The sequence below is a fragment of the Homalodisca vitripennis genome, unplaced genomic scaffold (assembly GCF_021130785.1).
Source record: "Homalodisca vitripennis isolate AUS2020 unplaced genomic scaffold, UT_GWSS_2.1 ScUCBcl_1120;HRSCAF=4345, whole genome shotgun sequence".
Taxonomy (NCBI): domain Eukaryota; kingdom Metazoa; phylum Arthropoda; class Insecta; order Hemiptera; family Cicadellidae; genus Homalodisca; species Homalodisca vitripennis.
This window is the reverse complement of record NW_025777238.1, coordinates 48,355-69,724: the sequence shown is the minus strand read 5'-3', so window position 1 is coordinate 69,724 and position 21,370 is coordinate 48,355. Positions and strand designations below refer to the sequence as shown.

The 21,370-nt window shown below is 31.9% G+C and overlaps 1 protein-coding gene across 1 annotated transcript in view; it reads right to left on the bottom strand.

Annotated features, from left to right (window-relative positions):
* Positions 1–1,232: 1,232 nt before the first annotated feature.
* LOC124371211 (protein yippee-like 5) overlaps positions 1,233–21,370 on the bottom strand; it is a 29,495-nt gene continuing 9,357 nt past the window's right edge. The window contains exon 3 of the mRNA XM_046829542.1: positions 1,233–1,921. Within this exon, the coding sequence (XP_046685498.1) occupies positions 1,723–1,921 (199 nt within the window). The 3' untranslated portion in view covers positions 1,233–1,722. The remainder of the gene's footprint in view (positions 1,922–21,370) is intronic.

Below are 21,370 nucleotides of genomic sequence, written 5' to 3'. Positions count from 1 at the left end.
AACCTCTTGAGTTGTGTTGCCAGGTGGTGGTATGTGCGAGGTAGCTTCAGGAGCTACCTCAGCAGGATGAGGTAGGTTAGAAACAGCTTCAGGAACTGTTTCAAGGGTTGGTTGGTTTTGGTTTTTGTTTTGTTTCTTTTCATGTTGTTCCCACGAGAAGCTAGGGAATGGAAGGTCAACCCAGACAGAGCCCCGCATGCCTGGGTAAGCTGCTTTTAAACTGGAGGGTCGCCGGTGTCCAGAGTCCGCATAGTAAAGACTGGTTTGCCACCAGCCATTCAGCCCTGGCCTACGCTGTTCCACCGTGGCTTGGCCCCTAGTGGGAGAAATGAAAGGGAAACTAGATCGAAGAGTTGAGGAACTTTACCTCAGATAGAAGAGAGTGAAGAAGAGAGATAGGCTGACACATAGAAAAGTGTGCCAGCCATAGGCCTCCAGAACAAGAAGAGAAGGGATCTGGAGCATTAGCTAGGGTACCTCGGGGTCGCCACTACCCGTGCGGCCTCGAAAGTAAGACCGCCCCTGAGCTTCACTGAGCTTCACCCCTGAGCTTCACTGAGCTTCACTCCCTGTTAACGCAATTGAAGGCAAGTGCCTGGGAGAGATTTAATACTAACCTTACCTCTTCCAGATTGTAACAAGGTTAGATTATTTTACCATCATTGTGATACCTATTTTCCGATAGTGGTGAAACACCACGTGGTGATCCCAACACAAATCCTTATTATACTCCCCCAAAGGCCCGGATCAGTGATTATTTTGAGACACTCCTCTAGCCAGCTTTGATTAATAATCCTTAACTAATATTTGCCCATTATTAGAACCCCCCCCATTAATTAAAACATAACACTTAACCTCAATACCCGACACATGCTGCCCCCGTTCCCCACAACCCCGTAATCTTACATCTAACCTGCTTAATCCGCCATAATTTATTGGGATCAAAAGTAGAACAAAATTATATACCTGGATATCAAATAAAAATTATATCTAAACTAACAGATACTCGTACAGTCACATGCATCGGTCAGAGTGCGTTCTGGCCCAAACTCGTTCACTGACCAAACGGCATGATTGAGCCCCGTCTCGATCCACGGTCAAAGGTCAGGCCGACTACATCCTACCCACTGACCGACCCGATCACAGTGGCGGTCACATGCCACAAGATCATATCCCAACCACCGTAACAAAACTGTATTGAATGAGTAAAGAACACCACAAGTACATTATTATGTGCAAAAATCTTTATTTTGTTAAGGAAGTACAAGAAATTAATAAAATTGTGCAATTAGAACTTGTGTGAACTAAAATAGCTTGTACACTGAAATGAAAACAAGATTCTTTAAATATGAAAACCAAGCATAAAAATATAACAATTTTATTACAAAGGATACAGTTAATTTTTAACAAAATAGACATTTTGTAAATTTTCAAAATAATTTTTCAACAAGGCTTCTTTATATAAAATATATTAGATACACATACAAAGTGACACTGCCTTCTTAAATAAATTACAAAAATGTAGAAAACATTTGAAAAAAACTAACTGATTGACATTAACATTAACATTGGCAATATCGTATAAAATTTATTCACATTTCTTGTTGATAAAAATAAAGTTTTAATATATCTTAATCACTAAAATGTTTTATGATAAACACACCTAGTTTCCATGTCAAAATAAAAATATGTACAGTTTGTCCAGCATAATGTAATTTAAATTCAACCATCACCCATGTGTTCATCTATGCCGTCACTCTCCGTGACCAGAGCTCTCTCAAGGATCACTCGGCCCTCCTTGTAGCGTTGGTTCTCTTCTGTGGCAAACTCATAGATCCAGCCGAGCTTGGCATCACAGTTCTTACAGGAGACATCCCGCACCATGTGACGTCCCGTCAGCATCACTCTATCTTGTACCTCACTGTGACACAAGGGAAGGTATCAGTTCCAAGCAATAAAAAAAAGCTCCAAAGTGGTTTATACTTAGACACTGTAAAGTATACTCCCTTGGAGGGTCCACTCAGGGTTTATGTGTCAGTAGAACTGACAATAAGATCAAAAACTGATGCTATCAAGTACATTTGGGCCTATCTGTTTGATCTGTTACACCTGATGGCTGCATAAATAAAGCTCATCACATATGAAGGTGGAACATTTCCTGCTTGTCTGATTTTGATTTCAGATTTATTTTTCCTTAAAGTTGGTTGCTACAAAACAAAACCAAATTTTAGTTTGTTTATTAAACAGTGAAAATAAAATTATTATGACAAAAAGTATTTCCAATCAGATTTATTTTTCCTTAAAGTTGGTTGCTACAAAATAAAACCAAATTTTAGTTTGTTTATTAAACAGTGAAAATAAAATTATTATGACAAAAAGTATTTCCAATCTGTATTGCACATTAGAAACCTTGCATCAGCAGTATAACTATTAAAAAGGGAAGTATTTCTAATGAAGTAGTTACTATAATTAATTACATAGCAATAATAATTTGTGAAATTGCTACCTCATAAATAAATTCTAACATTGAATAAATATTAAAAAAAGAGATACATTTAAAGAATATCCACTGTCAATCCTTGGACTGCCACAAAGCATTGTCTGCATCCCACCCAATCAGTGAGTCACAACACTCTGTTTCGTATGTTATTACATGTGTATGTATCACATTTCACTATGACTACAGTCTTGAGCTAAGAGTTTGCAGAAACTTAGCCAATCTCTCCAGAGAATATCACACATAGTTTTTGATGTTGAACCTACGAGTAATACTGAGATAAAATACTGGTTTAAGCAATTCAGGATGGTCACACTGGAGACTGACCCATGATCTGGCTGGCCTGCAACAGCCAGAAATCTAAAAACGGTGGTCAAAACTTTATGTATAATTTCACAAACTGCAGATTTTGGGAAGTCAAGCTCTTCTTCCAACTCCTGTGCTATCAATCAACATTCATTTAAACCTTTAAGCTCTTTGCTCAAGACGTTCAGTCATAGTGAAATGTGACCCAAGCACATGAAATAACATACAAAGGAGATAATTGACTCACTGACTGAGCAGAGCTTTGAAAATTCCTGGTAGCAGACTTGAAACAGTCTCCTCAACCCCATAACCAATCTGAAACTGTTAGTCGTGTAATAATTGGGTCAGCATTTAGGAGGTTACATACTACTCTTACTGGCAACATAAAATAACTAATACTACTTGTCTTTCATGTTTTACTGGCCCAAAAGGCTGTTCATTTATAAGAGATTTTTAGAATACCTACCAAAAACTAAATTACTATCAAACCAGATCACAATCCTACTAGTATTAAAGAAAACATTGACACTCTTCATTTGTACAGAAAAAGTAGAATTATTATTACACTTGAGGAATTTTAAATGATCTAATCTCAAAAACTGAGGATGAATATACATTAAATAAGAAGTTGAATTACAGTAACACAATTTTCAACACCTTGATAAAAGCATGATGAGAGCAGTGATTCAAAGACAGGGTGATAACACAGCAGAGGTCAAAGTTCAAAAATAATAGGAATGACAGGGTTGCTACAGGAGTCCAATAATGAAATTCCCTGACTTTTCCCTGATTTCCAGACCAAATTTTTCATTTTTCCCTGACTTTTTTCGATGCTGCCTGCTTCATGCGCCGCGTCGTCTGCAGGCTTGGACTCAGCGCGGCGGCAGTAAGTTTATTTGTGTAAAGGGATTTTATATTTTTCCCTGACCAACGTCGAAATTCCCTGACTTTTCCCTGACTTGAGACCGGATTCCCTGATTTCCAGTCCTGTTTTTTTCCCTGACTTTTCCCTGACTTCCCTGATTTCCCTGACCTGTAGCATCCCTGAATGAGTACCAAGAATTTGACAGCCAGTAAGTACAGGTCACACTATCGTAATGTGCTTGTGATCACTTTTAAAAATCCTACTAGTTTTGTTGTCCATCATTGTATCGATTAAGTATTGTATTTTGCTTAGTTTTAATCATGTTTAACAACACCATGAGGAATACTAATCTTGTACATCATCTTATGATTGTCACACTGAAATCGAAACCGGTCATGCTCATTGTCATTGACAGTGGTGACTTACTTACTTCACTATGTATAAATATATGTAATTAGACAAAAATAAATTATATAAAATACTAGCTCGTAAAGCCATGCGATTAAATACAGTCCAATTTTTCAGTCCAGCCATTAACACATAATAAATTAAGGTGTTACAATGGTCATTGTTTAGTTAACCCAGTAATAGTTGATGATTTCTTTCCGCATTCTCTTCATACTGTTGAGTTTTTATTTCTTCAGGTAATTGTTAAGAAATTTGGCACCAGTGTAAGAAGGCTGTTCTTCAAAAAGAATAGGTAGTATAAAATGTTTTTTTTCTGTTGTAGTGATGGACCTTAGGTTCCTATCTTAGGCTGTATTCTAAGTGCCTGGCTTGAATAAGTGCCCAACCAAGGTGAGTGACAGGAGTCTCTAGGGGCATGGCTGCAAATATAAGTATGGCTTTTTGCAGTAAAGAACACTGTGTACCGTATTTGTTTTGGGAAAGTTTCTCCATACAGATATCCCATTCATCAATTGTGATTTGAAAAGTGTGAAGTATCCTGTTCTTGCTACGTCATATTAGCTAGAGATATGTCTAAAGCATATACAGAACTGAATTTTATTTGATTTTGTCACAAATATTGTCTATATGGTTTGTCCAAATTAGTTTTGTGTGTCTTGTTAACTCTATGTATTTAGCTTGCGTAACTTATAACTTCAAGAAGTTTAGATACTTCATCACTTTTCTGCCAAATGCAAGCTGTTCACTCTAGTTCTCATTTGATACAAGGTAGTTTTTGTTACAGTATTTTTACGTCATAGTAAAGGCAATGAAATATTGTATTTCTAGCTCAGTTGGCTGTTAGTGTTTTAGTAGTAGGACAGTACAATTACCATACAGCAGTGTTTTACCATAGCCAATTAGGAAGTTTGTAAGATCACTAGTAAAGATGTATAAAATGGATCCCAATACTGACCCTTCCAGGATATCTAATTTTATTGGTAATGGTTTTGATGTTGTAGACTGTGTTACCAAACAATGGTTGTTGTAATTTTAACTGCTTGTGTTTTACATGTTATTTAGCTTTTAAACTAACTTCTTATAGTACCTCTTACTGCAATTGATACCAGTTTATTTAGCAACATCTTGTAGTTGATAAAATCAAAAGCCTTAATGAAATCTAAAATGAGTACAATGGTTGTGACTACATTTTTTATGACTTGTATGAGGTAGTCAATGCCAATATACAGTACTGATTGATTTACAACCAGGGATCCATGTTGTTCTTTTGATAATATGATCTCTTGAGATATACTCTAAAAGTATTTAAAGGGCAACTTTTTCAATAACTCCTGAGAAAGTGAAGAGCAATGAAATCGGCCTAAAATCCTTAGTTTATGTTGGATGCCTTTGAATTTAGGATAAACTTTGTCTATTTTGAAGTGGGATGTAAATAATACTTGTGAGAGAGATTTGTTTATTATATCCATTAGTGGTCTTATTAGTCCACTTTCACATGGTTTCAATACTCTTCATAAGACTTCATCATAAAGGATTACGTTTTTTTTGACGATTTGGTTGACTTAAAGACATGTTGATGATAATATTCTCTTAACATTACCTACATCAAAAGGCTTCCTTTAATATTTGGATCAGGTAGTATTCTAAGGGCTGGTTTAACAAACAAAAATTTTCCGCTACATGAGCGAAAATAGTCATTTAACGCCTCTACTACCTCCATAGGGATATATTATATGGGTTAACACTAGTGACTGAAAAGACTAAGTTGGTTCTGCTCACGTGGAAAAGAATTCCTACAGCCATTCAACTCCAAGTTGGAAGAGTTGAAATACATACAAAGCCTGTTGTGAAGTACCTCGGTATGTACCTGAATAACAAGCTCTCATTTTGAAAATATATCTGGTACTTATAAGAAAAAGCTACCAAGGTAACAGCAGTATTGTGCAGACTTATGGCAAATATTGGGGGGCTGACCGCAGGGCAAAGCCGACTCTTGATGTTGATTACCAATTCCAACCTACTCTATGGATGTGATGTTCGGGCCGACACTATAAAGAAAGGAGAGTATCGAAAGAGAATGGTTTTCTATTTGTAATAAATCATAGCAACAATATGTTTATACAAAACTGTTGTGTGCCAATTTTCAAAAAAATACATTAAATAAGTTATTTTTTGACAAAGTATAATAAAATTTTGTCAGTTTGTAGATAATTGTATGGGCTTCTAGAGAGTGTAGTCATAATTAGCTCAAAGTTGTTGATCAGTCTGGGGCTCGAGAGTATGTCTCCAAGCTTGAAGGTGACTTTTGATAAACTTGAGTTTCAGTTCTCTTTCACTCCAGTGACAGAGACAGATGTGTTAAACGCTATTATAAGGATGTCCAGCAACGCAGATGGGGCCGATGGCATTCCTATAAGATTAACAAAAGATACTCTTCCAGTCACTCTTCTAACTATCACCGCTATTTTCAATAAATCTCTGGCTACTTCAATGTTCCCATTGACATGGAAGTCTACTTTAGTTTGCCCACTTCAGAGGTGTTCCTCTCCACAATATCCTTTACAATTCATTACGGTGAGGATGCTCTGTCCAGAACTCAGGTGTTTCAGTGGCACAAAAATTTCCGGGAGGGCCGCGGTGACGTCCATGATAAACAGCGCGTCGGTCCTCCATCAACGAGTCACACGGACACAAATGTGCAATAAGTGCGTATTGTGTTGAACAGTGATTGTCGTCTGAGCATTCGGGCTATCGCAGATGAGGTCGGAATTGATAAGATGACCGTTCAAAACATTATTAAGAACGATCTGGGCATGAGGAAGATCTGCGCGAAGCTGGTACCCAAACACCTGACTGATGAGCAAAAGAAGTGTGTTGCTGTCGCTTCGGAAATCCTTGATCGACTGCAAACCGAACCAGAGTTTTTCAACCACGTTATTACAGGAGACGAGACGTGGGTTTTTGAATACAATCCTGAGATGAAGCGGCAGAGTTCGGAGTGGGGCGTCACCACGACCGAAAAAAGCGCGCATGAGCAAATCGAAGGTGAAGTCGATGCTCATTGCTTTCTTTGACGTGAAAGGCATTGTTCACAAAGAGTTTGTGCCACCCGGTCAAATTGTAAACGGCCAGTACTACAGAGAAGTTGCTCTGTCGACTAACCCGCCCGGGTTCACCAAGTCCATCCGGAGATTGCCGATTCGTGGATTCTCCATCACGACAATGCACCGTCGCACACCTGCCTGCTCGTCACCGAACAGTTGGCAAAACAGTCGAGGGCAACGTTGCCACAGCCTCCTTACAGCCCGAATATGGCACCACCGGACTTCTTTCTGTTCCCCAAGATCAAGAGACACCTAAGGGGACGCGGTTCGGGGCTCTGGAAAACGTTCAACCTCGTGCTACGACGAGGCCTCTAGACAACATCGAGGTTGCCGACTTCCAGGGAGCGTTCAGGGATTGGAAAATACGGTATCAGCGTGTTATCGACTCCAATGGGGACTACTTTGAAGATTTCTAAAGAAAAATTGTACATATTTTGCCAATAAAAAATTTCCTGAAGTCAGTCCGGTTACTTATTATACGGACCCTGTATATATATATATATATTATATATATATATATATATATATATATAAGTAGATATAGACCTGCCGATTCTAGACCACTTTCGGAGCCAACAGAAAATCAATGGAAAATACTGTTTAAAGGACAATAAACGAATCTGTAACTCACGAATGAAAAATTACCGAATCTATAGCTGTTTGCTTCTACTTTCTTAAGCTGTTTTAATGTAAAATATATTGGAAATGTTGTCAAATCTGCTACGAATAAACGAAAAATCTTCGAAATCTTAATAAAATTTAAACAATTTAGAAGTTTTTTACTAAAAACATACTTTAATAAAAAAACTTTTCTACTAAATAGCAAACATGAACTCACCAAGCTCTCTTCAGTTTCTAGCATTTAAAGAACTTATAAAGAAAGACAATTTTAATGAGTTCAATGAATTACCAAAATATGTAAAACAACAATTGATACCTTCAACTGACGAAGAGTGGTTTGAAATCTTAAATACAGAAGATATTCCAGTGTTACAGGTGATGCGTTTATATGGTGTTTGCAGAGTTTTCAAACTTTTGAAACGTGAAGATATTCCTGAGTCAATTTCAATTGATATATTTAACAAACTCGCAAAGTATTTTTATAACAAAATTAAAAGAACAGCAACAATCAGAGTACTTTCTACATTTGTTTATGCTGTTTTTTGACAGTTACTTTAGTTTTAATTACAGTTTTACTTTCATGCGCAGACATGAAAATCCTCTTACCATTGAACCACTTGATTTATTAGAGACTATATGTGAATACCAAGATTTACCAACACAGTTTATTAAAGACTACAAAGATTTCTTTCTTAGTGGAGATTTTGATGGATATTTAATAGCGGCAAAAAATATTGACGTGTATAATATTCCATGTGATTCTGAAAAAGAAAGAAAAAAACTAATTAGTTGGAGAACCGCTTGGTTTTGCGGTGAAGACCCATGAAAAGTTTTCAAATTCAAAAAGTGCATAACCATTTCTCGGTCGACCTTGAAAAAATCAAATGTTGCCAAATCTGCTACGAATAAACGAAAAATCTTTGAAATCTTCTATTCTACAAAATTGATAGTAACACAGTCTTTATCTTTAATAGTCTTCTTTCCAGTAACAACCAAGTGTAATTTATCATGTTTATTCAATTCTTTAATCTTTTTTTCATCCAAAACAGTCAAAAGTCTGTTCGGTAAGTGTACTTTATAATCTTCCAACTCAGCAATTATTGTAAACCCGAATTTATCTTTTATTTTCTCCAAATTCAAAATTTTGTATTTCTTATTTTCTTCTAATTCATTCAACTTCTTATACTCTTTAAACTTGAATTCACCAACAGCGTTCAACTCTTTCAAGAACTCCATTTAGATAGAAACAATTTAAAGACGGAAAAAATGAAATTTGCTAACAATCACTCGAGAAGTCGAGGGAATTGCCAACATCTTCATTGTTTGACGAGGTTCTTCATTTAATTTCTCCAAATGTACTATAAAATTATCAAAGATTTCAGGCTTAAAATCGTAATCAAATTCAATATCCAAATAGTGAAAGATTATAGGTAAAATCTTCTCATAATAAACGTGTGTATCGATACCCACAAACCTAATGTATTCTTTGAAAAGGAAAATAATTTTTTCAATGGTTCTAAGAGATAAGTAAAAGTTTTTATTTATTTTCCTAAACTCTGTAACAAATTTTGTTTGTTTTTCACCTCCGTATTGTAATTTTGTAAGCAGATTATTCAAATGTGTTAGTTTATTTCGAAATTTCTTAGGTTTAGGTCTTTCGTACAAAATTAAATTACAATCTCTACAAACTAAATATTTTTTATCAATAATTTTTCCTCTATTATAACACTTGTAACAGTTGGCATTATACTCTTCCATTTAAACAAAAAGATTTTTTTATAAATGGAGATTATGGAACTAAGTCTGCCGAGATATAAATTTTTCAGCACAAATGTTTATGTTTACATTTCTACAACAGAGATAAATAGAAATAATTTCATTCTATTGTACAACTATTTAGGATATTTTGTCTATGATTACAAAGATTATTACGGAAGAAATCGAGATTTTTCATCAGCGAAAGAGTATATTTTTGAAGTTTTAGAAGGAGTGAAAGAGAATAATATGAACATCATCAATTATTGTTAAAGACATACAAAATGAGTGTTGTTAGTGTGCGTGTTTTTGCGATATCTACTTAACTTCTAAGAAATTGGGAATGGGAGAAGAAGAAAGGTATCATATATTTTATTTCAATCAACTCTAGATTTGTGACGTCTGCTTTTCAGCTGATAGCGTTTGTACCACTAACGCTTGACCTCGAATCTCATTTTATTGAAACATGTGAGAGGCGTTTTGTGTCACTAACGCTTGACCTTGGTTTGCTCACGCCGTGAACAATGACCTTGCTTTGCTTACACTACAATGACCTTGCTTTGCTCACGCTGTGTGCGACAATGAAATCATTGTAAAAACACTTAATTCTGTATTACAAATGAACACTATTTTCACACAATGTTTTTATTACAGTTTAGAATGTCTACACAAATTCACAATCTTCTTGTAATGTCTTTCTTCGAGAATATAATAGAAACTTATTAAATATGAAGGACAACGCCCAGTGGAACACTTCACTTCACTTTTAACAAGAAACACAGATCTTCACAGCAATCTTCTTACTTTATAAAGTCCATATCTTCTTTCTTCAACTCACAAATACATTAGAATCTTCTAAATAATGATATATCTTGTTAAATTTCGTTAAAATAGAGGAGGATCACACATGGCTAGCTATACGTGGCCAACGCCCAGCAAGAGATGAAGACGAGATGTAGTGTTACCAACATGTTAAAATGAAATGTCTCAATTCCCTAGAACTGTTATAGTTTCCAATGTATATTAAATAAGTGAATATCAATATTTATTTCAAACCTTGTTGTTAAAAAACCACTCAACCGATTTTAATGAAATTTGGTACACATATAGTAAATACTTAACTCTTTCGACTTAACTTATCCATAAGGGTGAAATCATCCCCTATTTCTTAATATTCATAAAAAAAATAAAAAAATTATCAGAAAAATCTGAAACTTCAAAAACAAGCGAGTTCAACTTAAAATTTCATGAAAATAACAAAATTTTCAAAATCTACCCCCATCATCCCTTATCTTAAAACTCTTATATATCGAGAACTATTGGAGCTTTTTTGATGAAATTTGGTATATAGGTTCAGTAAATATTGAAATATTTTTTAAAATCATCACTTCCGGTCCATGACCTTGAAATAGTTTTTTCCTAATATCATCCCTATTTTTCAAAGTTTTTTAATGCAATTTAAAATGAATACTTTTATCAATGTCTTTAACAATTCTGTAAAGTTTTAAAACTATCCGACGAATAATAGCGAAAATAACGCGATTTTTACTGAATTTCTCTAATATCGTTCTTAATCACATCATAGGCTAAAAATTTCTCAGAGACAACAACAACATAACAAATCGCGTTTGTAACAGCATTTTGAAAATCCATATTGATAATTATATCGTTCTTTGAACCAGAAATATTTGTCAAACTCTTTGTTGTATCAATGACATAAATAGGTCTATTCGCTAAAAATTCTTTAGGATTGTAATACATTTCCTTATTATTACAGTAAACTTTCTTAAAATCTTGATACATCTGATACATGATTCTGAAAAGACCTCCTGAAATGTTTAAATTTTGTAATTCATCTGGATAATAAGAACCGTTCAATTTTACTCTGATATTTTTTACATTCAAACTATCAAACTTTGAAGGATTTTTTTCTTGATTATTCTGTCTACCTGTTTGAAAACGTATAATAACGAACTTGGGATTGAAGATATTTCTATAAATGTTTGTAATATCGAACGAATAAGTTGTTCCGGAAATACCTTTTTGTTCAATACATTGCCAATCTAGAAAATTAAACATAATGTTTTGACTTTTTGTAATTTCATCAATCAACCTAATTTTACTCGTGGTTTTATAATCAATCATTGGAACTCTAATAAAAAAATCTGTAATTGTTATTTTTCCAGTTGCAGTCTTCAGAATCACATCATCGTCTTCTGCTCTTATAAAACTTAGATAAAATCCTCCTTTACAGATCGGAATAGTAACATTTTCAAAAAATCCTAATCCAAAATGAGATAAATTTCCAGCTGCTTCAAAAACACCAAATTTAAAATCTGATTCAAAGCCATTAGAAGTTTGAGAAATAACATCACTTTTTGAATACGAAATAGTTCCTTTAATTGTGCTTAATTGGCCACAGTTTTCGACTTCTTCTATCAATTTATTGTGTTTTCTTACTTCAATCTTAGAAAATAAAAACGGTATAAAATTATCGATTAATCTAACATTATCAGTTCCAAGATATGCTTGACCATCTTGTTTTGTTAAAGTTCCAGAAATATAAAACTGGAAGTTAGACGAGCAAAAGTTATCTCCAAAATCAATATTAAACTCAGTTCTTTTATTCGGTTCATTCAAATGTTGTTTACTAATTGGATAGAAATTTTTAAACTCCGCCCTTTCAATATCACTAGCATATTTTCTGTAGTCCGCCATTTAATAAGAGAAAATTTAGAAATTTTAAACATTATGTATAAGAAAGATATCATTTTTTCATCGATCTAATGTACGTTTTTATAAGAAAAGATATAAATTTTAGTAAAATAATTAAAAAGGTTAGAGTCATTTTTAATGATCTACTTCGTCATATTCGGGATTCTCTTCCTTAAATTTTGCGATCTCGGTCACATATTTCAATAAAATTTGCACAGGATAGTAACCGCTATCTATAATATTGTTCCAATCAACTGTATCTTTATTTTCATCCAAAAACTTTATACTCAAGTGTTGATAGAGACAAAGAACAGACATATGATCTTTTAATTGATAATGTATATTTTCTTGAATGAACTCTGATGATAAAGTTTGATATTTAGCAATGTTATACCAATTCAATTTGTCTACGTATAATCTCATCATATCTTCGGATAATTCATATTTTTGAGAAATATCATCCCAATGTTCTTTTTTCAAATCTCTTTCGTGTTGCATTATAAAAAGATCGAAAGCACTGTAATGTCCCGCCATCTCTATTTATTAGGAAAAAATTTCAAAATCAAGTTTTTATAAATTGGCTCTTTTTAATGTTACATTCAGCACATTTTCCAGAAACTCTTTTAACTCCATTGATATTTGCATAGTATTTTATATCATTTGTTTCAGTTTTTGCCTTACACCTCACACAATATATGAGCGCCATTTATAAAGGAGAAATTTTGTCATCATAGCCGACTAATCCATTAAATCTATTATCAATATTTTCAAAAGATTTATTAACATCTTCTTTAAATTTATTAAAGTTTTCTTCTAGTTTATTTACTTTATCGAGTTTATCATGTATACTTTGAAGTAATTCACGAATTTTATCTTCATATGTATGATAATTTTGCGCAATTTTTCCCAATTGCTCATTAATATATTGCTCGATTTTCATAAGTTTTTCATTAATTTCATCAACATCGTCTACTGATCTTTTACTTCTTTCATCAAGTTTTTCATAGACTTCTGTTGTAAAATCTTTAACATGCTGTTTATGATTCTCATAATTTTGTTTTAGTTCATTAAACATTTTAATAGGATCTTCTAATTGAATCATTACAACAACATCAAATGGATTAATTCCTTTACTAACATTGCTAATTCTTTTTCCTTTAAAATCTAAGGCATTTTTAACATTCGGATCATGTAAATCAACAATATCGATGTTTTCTGATAATTTTAGAGGTTTTAAAATTTGTTCTTTAACAACAACATCATGTTTGTCAATACCAGGTCGAACACCGACAATTCTTTTTTTATTAGCCAAACTAACATAATTCTTTTCAACTTTGATCGCTTCAGTAATTTTATCAGCTTTTTCGATATGAGACATTAAATTGGTAAATATTTTTTTTGCACCATCTTCAAATTCTTTTTTCAATGTTTTTATTTTATCAGCAACTTCATTTGAACTCATGAAATTTGCAAGTTTGTTATCATATTCTGCTTTAAAATCTTCAATCTCGACAGCAAACATATCTGAATCTGGAAGGTTTTGTAATAAATTTTCTAACTTGTTATCAAACTCATTTCTCAAACTATCAAAATTCAAACTATTATCTACATTTTGAATAATTTGTGTTCCAAATACGTCAAAAATATTTTGTGAATCCATATTTATTAAGTAATAATTTGTTGACAACTTCTTTAAAATCTTTACCATTACTCAGTTCATTCAAAACAAAAACACATAAATGACCACAAATTGGGGGATCTTTATAATCTTAAATCTGAGAATCATTGTAGTAGACGCTTGATTTTTTCAAATATTTAATCAATTCTATAGGTGGTTTGTACTCAATTCTTCCATACGAATCAAAATAACATGCATTCTTATCATTTTTATAATAACAAATCCAATGCGTTCCACCTCCCATAATCGAGTCTAAATTCACAATTCCACATTCAAATTTCTTAACTTTTTCAGGTAATGTATCTCTCATGAAGATTCCTCTAAAATGTTTAATGTTTTTACAGATTTTTTCCAATTCTCCGAATGTTAAAGGTTTAAATTTTTTTTTCAATGTTTGATTTCACATAATTCAAAGTTTTTTCATCTAATCCAGATCCTGTAACATCTTCTAACTATTTATCTAACCAATTTAAAATGTTTCGAACAATAGGAATCACATCTTTTTTAACGATTGGAGCAGCTTTACGAACATAAGGAACAACATTTTTAACAACTGGAATATTTTCTCCAAAATCTAATAAATCTTTCAAAAGTCCACCATTTTTAAGTTCTTTCAACTGATTATAAGAAAATTCTATTCTGGTTCCTTTATTGTTTTTCTTATGTTTTTCGAGTTTATTGTATTGTCTATTTGTTAAAAATATCTTATCTTCGCCATTTTTTAGTTGATCTATTTTAAATCAGAATACTAACGGGTATTTTTTTCTTAAAAGCGGATTTTATTTTTTCTTTCTGATTTTTGCTGAAATTTACGTTCACCTCCATTTATATAGTTAAAATTTCAAGTTCTCTTCGATTCCCATTCCTAGTTTTCTCTTCAAAAACATTGCTCCAGCTGATGGAAGCGCAACAAATCTTTCACCTAAACTAGCATCTTTTGATAAAAATCTATCCATTGCTTTATCTTGCAAAATTTTATCTGCTATATGTCTGGAATTTGTGTCTCTATGTTTTGCATAAAAAATATCGTGTTTCATAGCAGCTTGATCTAATTTATTTATACCAGGATCTCCTCTTTTTAGTCTTTTTTCGAGTTTTGTACCAGGCCCCAGATACTGATAAGTTGGTACGTGTAATTCAAAAGGTAAATTGTTGATAAAATCATTCAAAAGTCCGCTACCTTCAATCATAGATGAACTTATTGCCGGAAAAACTCGTTTTAAATATTTAATTCCATCAGGTTTTTCAATCATTTCATCAAGTTTGTTCGAAATAAAATCCTTAATCGCTTTCTTTTTGTTCAAAAAATTGTTGTTTCCAGCCTTTTCTTGAGCATAAATATAATTTATAATTCCATCGAGTTTTGTCAAATCGTCGATATATCTGTACTCAATCTTATTATCATTGTATTTTCTTACACCTGATCCTTCGATTCGTTTTTTCCCAAATTGGTTTAATTAATTTAATATATTTTTTACCTCTACTTGACTTAGGCTTCTTAGTAGATGGATCATTATTTTTGTAAATTGAGTCAGATTCCCATAAAATTTCTGTATACTTTTTCAAATCTTCTTCAGAATATAAATTATCTTTTGGAGCGTCATAGTCTGTTAATAATCTCCATAAACCTTGAGTTCCTTCATATGTTTTTTCATTAATAATGATATCATTATGCTCAAAATTAACGGGTAAATTTCCAATCATAAAACTTTTCTTTTTTTATCCCAATACAAACCAAATTTATCATCTTTTACTCTAGGAAGGAATTTTTTACCAATTTCACCAATTATTATATCCGTTGTTCCAGGACTTATTGGTTCAACTATGGTAGAGTCTTCAATGATTCGAGGTCTAAATGGTGTTGAAGATGGTAATTTTGGCAATTCAAACTCTTCTACTTCAGATTCTGGAATTGAAATATCAGCAAATTGTCGTACAACTGGAACCAAATTCATCAAATTTTGATTATCGCTTAAAACGTTTTCAATTTTACCTTCAACATTTTTAATTGCAGAAGTTACAGGTTGATTAATTTTTTGAATAAATTCTTGTTCTTTTTCATCAATTCGAATCTGTTCTTTAAATTCTTTGATTAATTTCTTTTCGATTTGATCAAGTTTTTTCGCTTCTTCAGAAGTTACGTTCACCATTTAATTAGAAAAATTTTGAAACGTGGAACGTAAAAACGTGAACGTGGAACGTGAAAACGTGAACGTGGAACGTGAACGTGGACCGTAAAACCGTGAACGTGGACCGTAAAACGTGAACGTGGACCGTTAAAACGTGAACGTGGAACGTAAAACGTGGAACGTAAAACGTGGACCGTAAAACGTGAACGTGGAACGTAAAACGTGAACGTGGACCGTAAAACGTGAACGTGGAACGTAAAACGTGGAAACGTAAAAACGTGAACAGATTTACCGTTTTTCAGTTGTTTTCATAATGTAAATAAAAAGTAAAGATAATGTAAAAATAATTGTAACAAATATTTTATCAAGTAGATTTGTCAGACCACTGAGCAGCATTTATATTAGAAAATTTATTCAAATATTTACCATTTTTAGGCTTCAAAGTTAGATTAATAGTTAAAAATCCATAGTCTTCTTTCCAAATTTTATCACATAATTCATTAAAGTGGTTAAAACTCATATCAGATCCCACATAATTGTTGTAAATCTTTCTCGAATAGTGATCGTCTTGCTTAAAAACACACAACATATTCAAATTATTTCTAATAACTTGTTTATCAACCTTTGAAAAGCATTGGGAAAGATAGATACAAGATATGTTTTTGTGACGAGACATTACGAAATATTCCTTAATAACGTCCTGATTTTCCAAAATACAATCATCAAAAACGATTAACGAATTGGGTTTACATTCGCTTAACGGAACTATGTCCTCAGAAGCATTATAAAAATGTGATATTTCTTTGCTTAAGTTCTTCTCAATATTTTTGAATCTTTGTTGTAATTTTTTGTATGCGTCTTGTTCTAAAGATTTACTAAAAACATACAAATTGGAATAAGGAATCAACCTATTGTAGATAAAATTCAATAATAAAGTTGTTTTTTCCACATCCACTTGAACCAACAATTAACAATCTGATTGGTTGATCTTTCTTATTTTCTTCAAACGTTTGAAGTTTTATCTGATCTTTTTGCTTTAAAAATTTCTCCATTTAAATAGCGAAAATGAAGCTGTTCAAGTTGACTTCAGAAAGCTCTCAATTATTTTTAAACTTGGAACATCCTATACACTTAGAGGAAGAATCAAATTATTTTATCGGTTTAAGCGGTTTCTTATTCTGACAATTTTGTAATAAATATTAGTGAAAGTTCTCCTTATTGTATAGGATTTAGTGAGAAGAACATAACAAAATATTATGGTTTAAACAAAGGATATTATACTTTCGATCAAATAAAAAATTCCCTTAAAAATTATCTGAAAACATTCAAACAATCAGATAAATCTTTAAACTTTGACGAAAACAAGTTTGAAATGCAAAAAAATTATCTCTCTAATAAAATTCAAATAAAATCACCAGTAAGAATAATGTTTTCAGCAATTATTGTAGATTTATTAGGGTTTGTTCAAGAAACTATTGAGCCAAATCAGGTATATTTAGGAAATAAAACGCCAAAATTTAGACCGTTCGATGTAATTGAAGTACATTGTAATCTCGTTGAACCTAGTTTTGAAAATCATACCGAACATCTTCACAAAGAATCTGAAATTTTGTACACATTTTTCCCAAATGTTGCTTATGGATCAAAAATCAGTGAAAAACCGAATGAAATCGATTATATTCCAATTAGAAAAAATAATAACAGAATTCAAAAAATCTCTCTAACTATACAAGACTCTGAGGGAAATTTATTAAATAATGAGAGTAAAACAACAATATATTTAAGATTGAAGAAAGAATGATGAATCAAGGGGAGCTATTGAATAGCTTACCTTCAAACTTTCAAAAAGACACCGTTTTTATCAATGAATCTGGATTTTACACTCAAAATAAAAATTACTAGTTAAATTTCTTTTCTATCTAAATAGAGACAGTTGTAGATCTAATAAATAACCAACTCAAATTCAATAATACAGAAATTTTTATGATTGTTGACGAAAATAATGAATTTTGGTTTAAGGCGAAAGATGTTGCAGAGGTGTTAGAATATAAAGATACGAAGAAAGCAATTAAAGAAGATGTCAAAGAAAAATATAAAAAAAGCTTCGAAAACATACATTCTGAAGGTAGGGGTGATTCGCCCTCGCCTTCAAACTTTCAAAAAAACACTGTTTTCATAAATGAAGCAGGCATATATTCTTTAATCTTGAAATCTAAAATGAAAATAGCAGAAATTTTTCAAGATTGGGTTTTAGAAGAAGTTTTACCAAGTATTCGTAAATTGAGAAATACCGAAAAGATTGAAAGAACTTGAAATTGATTACCCAGAAATGGAAATTTTATTAAGACATGGAGATCCAAATAGTATAAATCTCTACAACCAAATGAAAGAATCTTTGAATATTTTATACAACGGAAATCATTTTACTACAGATATGGCAGAATCTCGACTGATTTATAGAATATCTAAATTACACGATGAAAATGTTTCTAAATTTTACTAAAAACTCTCGATTTATTATATTTTGTTTGTAAATGTTTAGCATAACTAGGTAACCATCGTAGAATTTTTTTTTTCATATTCACAAGGCATTTCGTTTTTATAACTTTCGCTGAAAATTTTTTTAGCACAATCTTTGCAAAAAGCATCTTTTCTATCTTTACTATACTGCCAGTTATTAAATTCAGAAATATTTTTAATTTCTTTACAAAAGTAACACTTTTTCTCTTCTAAAGTTAATTTGTTCATTTTATCATATAATTCCTTACAATAACAGTCTTTTCTATTCTTTTCCTTATAAAATTCTTGACACTTTGTACATTTCTTTTGAGACTCCATTTATATAGAAAAAATTATTACACGATGAAAATGTTACTAAATTTTATTAAAAACTCTTAACTTATGATATTTGGTTTGTAAATGTTTAGCATAACTAGGTAACCATTGAAGAACTCTTCCACATTCGCAATGAGTCGGTTTATTTTGACTTTCTCTCGGAAAATTCTTCTAGCACAATCCTTACAAAAAGCTTGTTTTTTATCTTTACTATAATGCCAGTTGTGAAATTCTGAAATATTCTTAATTTCTTTACAAACGCAACATTTTTTCTCTTCTAACGTTAATTTTTCTATTTTTTCGTATAATTCTCTCTCATATTTACTACGACAATCCTTACACATAGACCCTAATCCTTCTTTTTTATTCTTATTTTTATAAAAAGCTTCAAAATCTTTAAATTCTTGACACTTTGTACATTTCTTTTGAGACTCCATTTATATAGAAAAAATTATAGCTTTGACTTTCTCAATTCATATTCATAAAACTTTCCGGTTATTTCTTCATTATTTAAATCTTTTATACTATAAGTTACAGGATCTGTGTTATTAATTTGATAAATCACAAAGATTTCTCTTGACCAATTGTTCTTATATTTGTTCGAAAATGTTGTTTTTTTTACTAACAATTCTTACATGATCATTGATTTTAAATTTAGTTTTCGTGTGAATTTCTGGTGGAATATACTTGAAAACGGTCTCTAATAACTCCTTTTCTGCATCCTTATCTACGTCTTTGGGCTTCATTTTGATTGTGCTGTGAACTGTATCGTTATAATTGTTTACGATTTTTTGAAGAATATCGATCCATTTAAAGTTTTTATTAATCTCAAAAATTACTTTCATTATCTCATTTTGAGTTCTGTTATATCTCTCTACAATACTTGATTTCTCTTAGTTTTTCAGTATGATAAATCTTAATGTATTTTCTCAAAACATCATTAAATTCTTTATTTTTAAACTCTAAACCCTTATCTGTATGAAGTAGGTTTGGAGGTTTGTGATTGATCCTTATGGCATCTTTTACTATATCTTCGAAAGCTTTTGAAATATCCTTGCCGTTTTTTCTTTTGATAGCTCTTGACCAAGCATATTTTGAGAAAGTATCAATAACATTTAACATATACTTAAATCCATCATTTTGATCTGAATAGTTAGACATTATAACTAAATCTGCTGCCCATAAATCGTCAATTCCTAATGTTATAATTTTTCTCTTTTTAAACTTTTTTCGTACTGGTGCATGAATTTCTCTAGCTTCAATCTCTATTTCCTCTTTGTTCTTCAATTCTTTCTTTACTTGTTTTTCGTAAGGATTCTTTATAAATTTACTCTTATTTGTCTTACATTTTGAACATTTTGCTGCAATTCTATACAATCCGTTTTGAGTTTGAACAATTTTAGAATCTATATTTTTCGTTTTTTTTCTTACATTTGTGGCAGTGAATTAAATCATCTTCCATTTATATATCAGAGTTTCCAAGTTTATTTAATTCGTCTAAAATATCTGTTTTATATCCATACGGTACTGTATCGATCTTATTTTCTAGGATAATTCTCTTATCATCTTTAGCGCTCAGTGCTAACTTGTTTATGGTAACTGTGTACAACTCATGTTTGTAGCTTCTAATGCAAGTCATCTCTCTAAATTCTTCTTTACCTTCGAACAAACATCTCTTCAAGTTTTCGATATTTATTGTTTTATTTACAACGCTTCTCTTAATTCCTTTACACCTAACTGGATTTTTGTCTAGATATTTGTACGAGTACATTTTCGATCTCAATCCACAAAATTCTTCTAAAACTTCGCTATTTAACTCATCTTTGAATTTCCCTATTACCTTCTTATTTTTAGTAGTGAAACATTCGTGATCTTTTGGATAATCACTTGTATCAAAGTCATCTATATTTTCTTTAATAATTTTAAAAGGATCTCGTTTCAATTCTAAGAAATAACTGTCTGTATCCATGTAACACAGATTCAAATCTGGGTCAAACTTCTTTAATTTATCGTAATAAAACTCATACATTAACAATTTTGATAGGTCAAGAACTGAAAATCCTATGTAGATCGGTTTGTTAAATTTAACCTTTTGTTTGAACATGTGACTCGCTATACAGTTATCGTCAAAGATATTGAAACATTTGAAGTTCGTTTTCTTGGCCTGTTTCATTGAAAATTCTTCATTTCCTAGTTTGATATCACATCTATTTCGCACATTTTCCATAGATTTTCCAAAAACAGAGTTGTTCATCAGCTTGTAAAAATCTTTCTCAAAGTCACTTGTAGCTTTGGTTCTCATGTTTGTGTTAAAATCAATGTACTTTTTCATAAAAGGCTTCTGGTCGAACGCTATAACTCTATTCACATGTTTCAACACCATCCCTTGTTCGAGGTAAAATTTCAAATTTCTTGAATGAACAACGTATTCAGTTTTATCCAGTAAAGTTGTGCAAA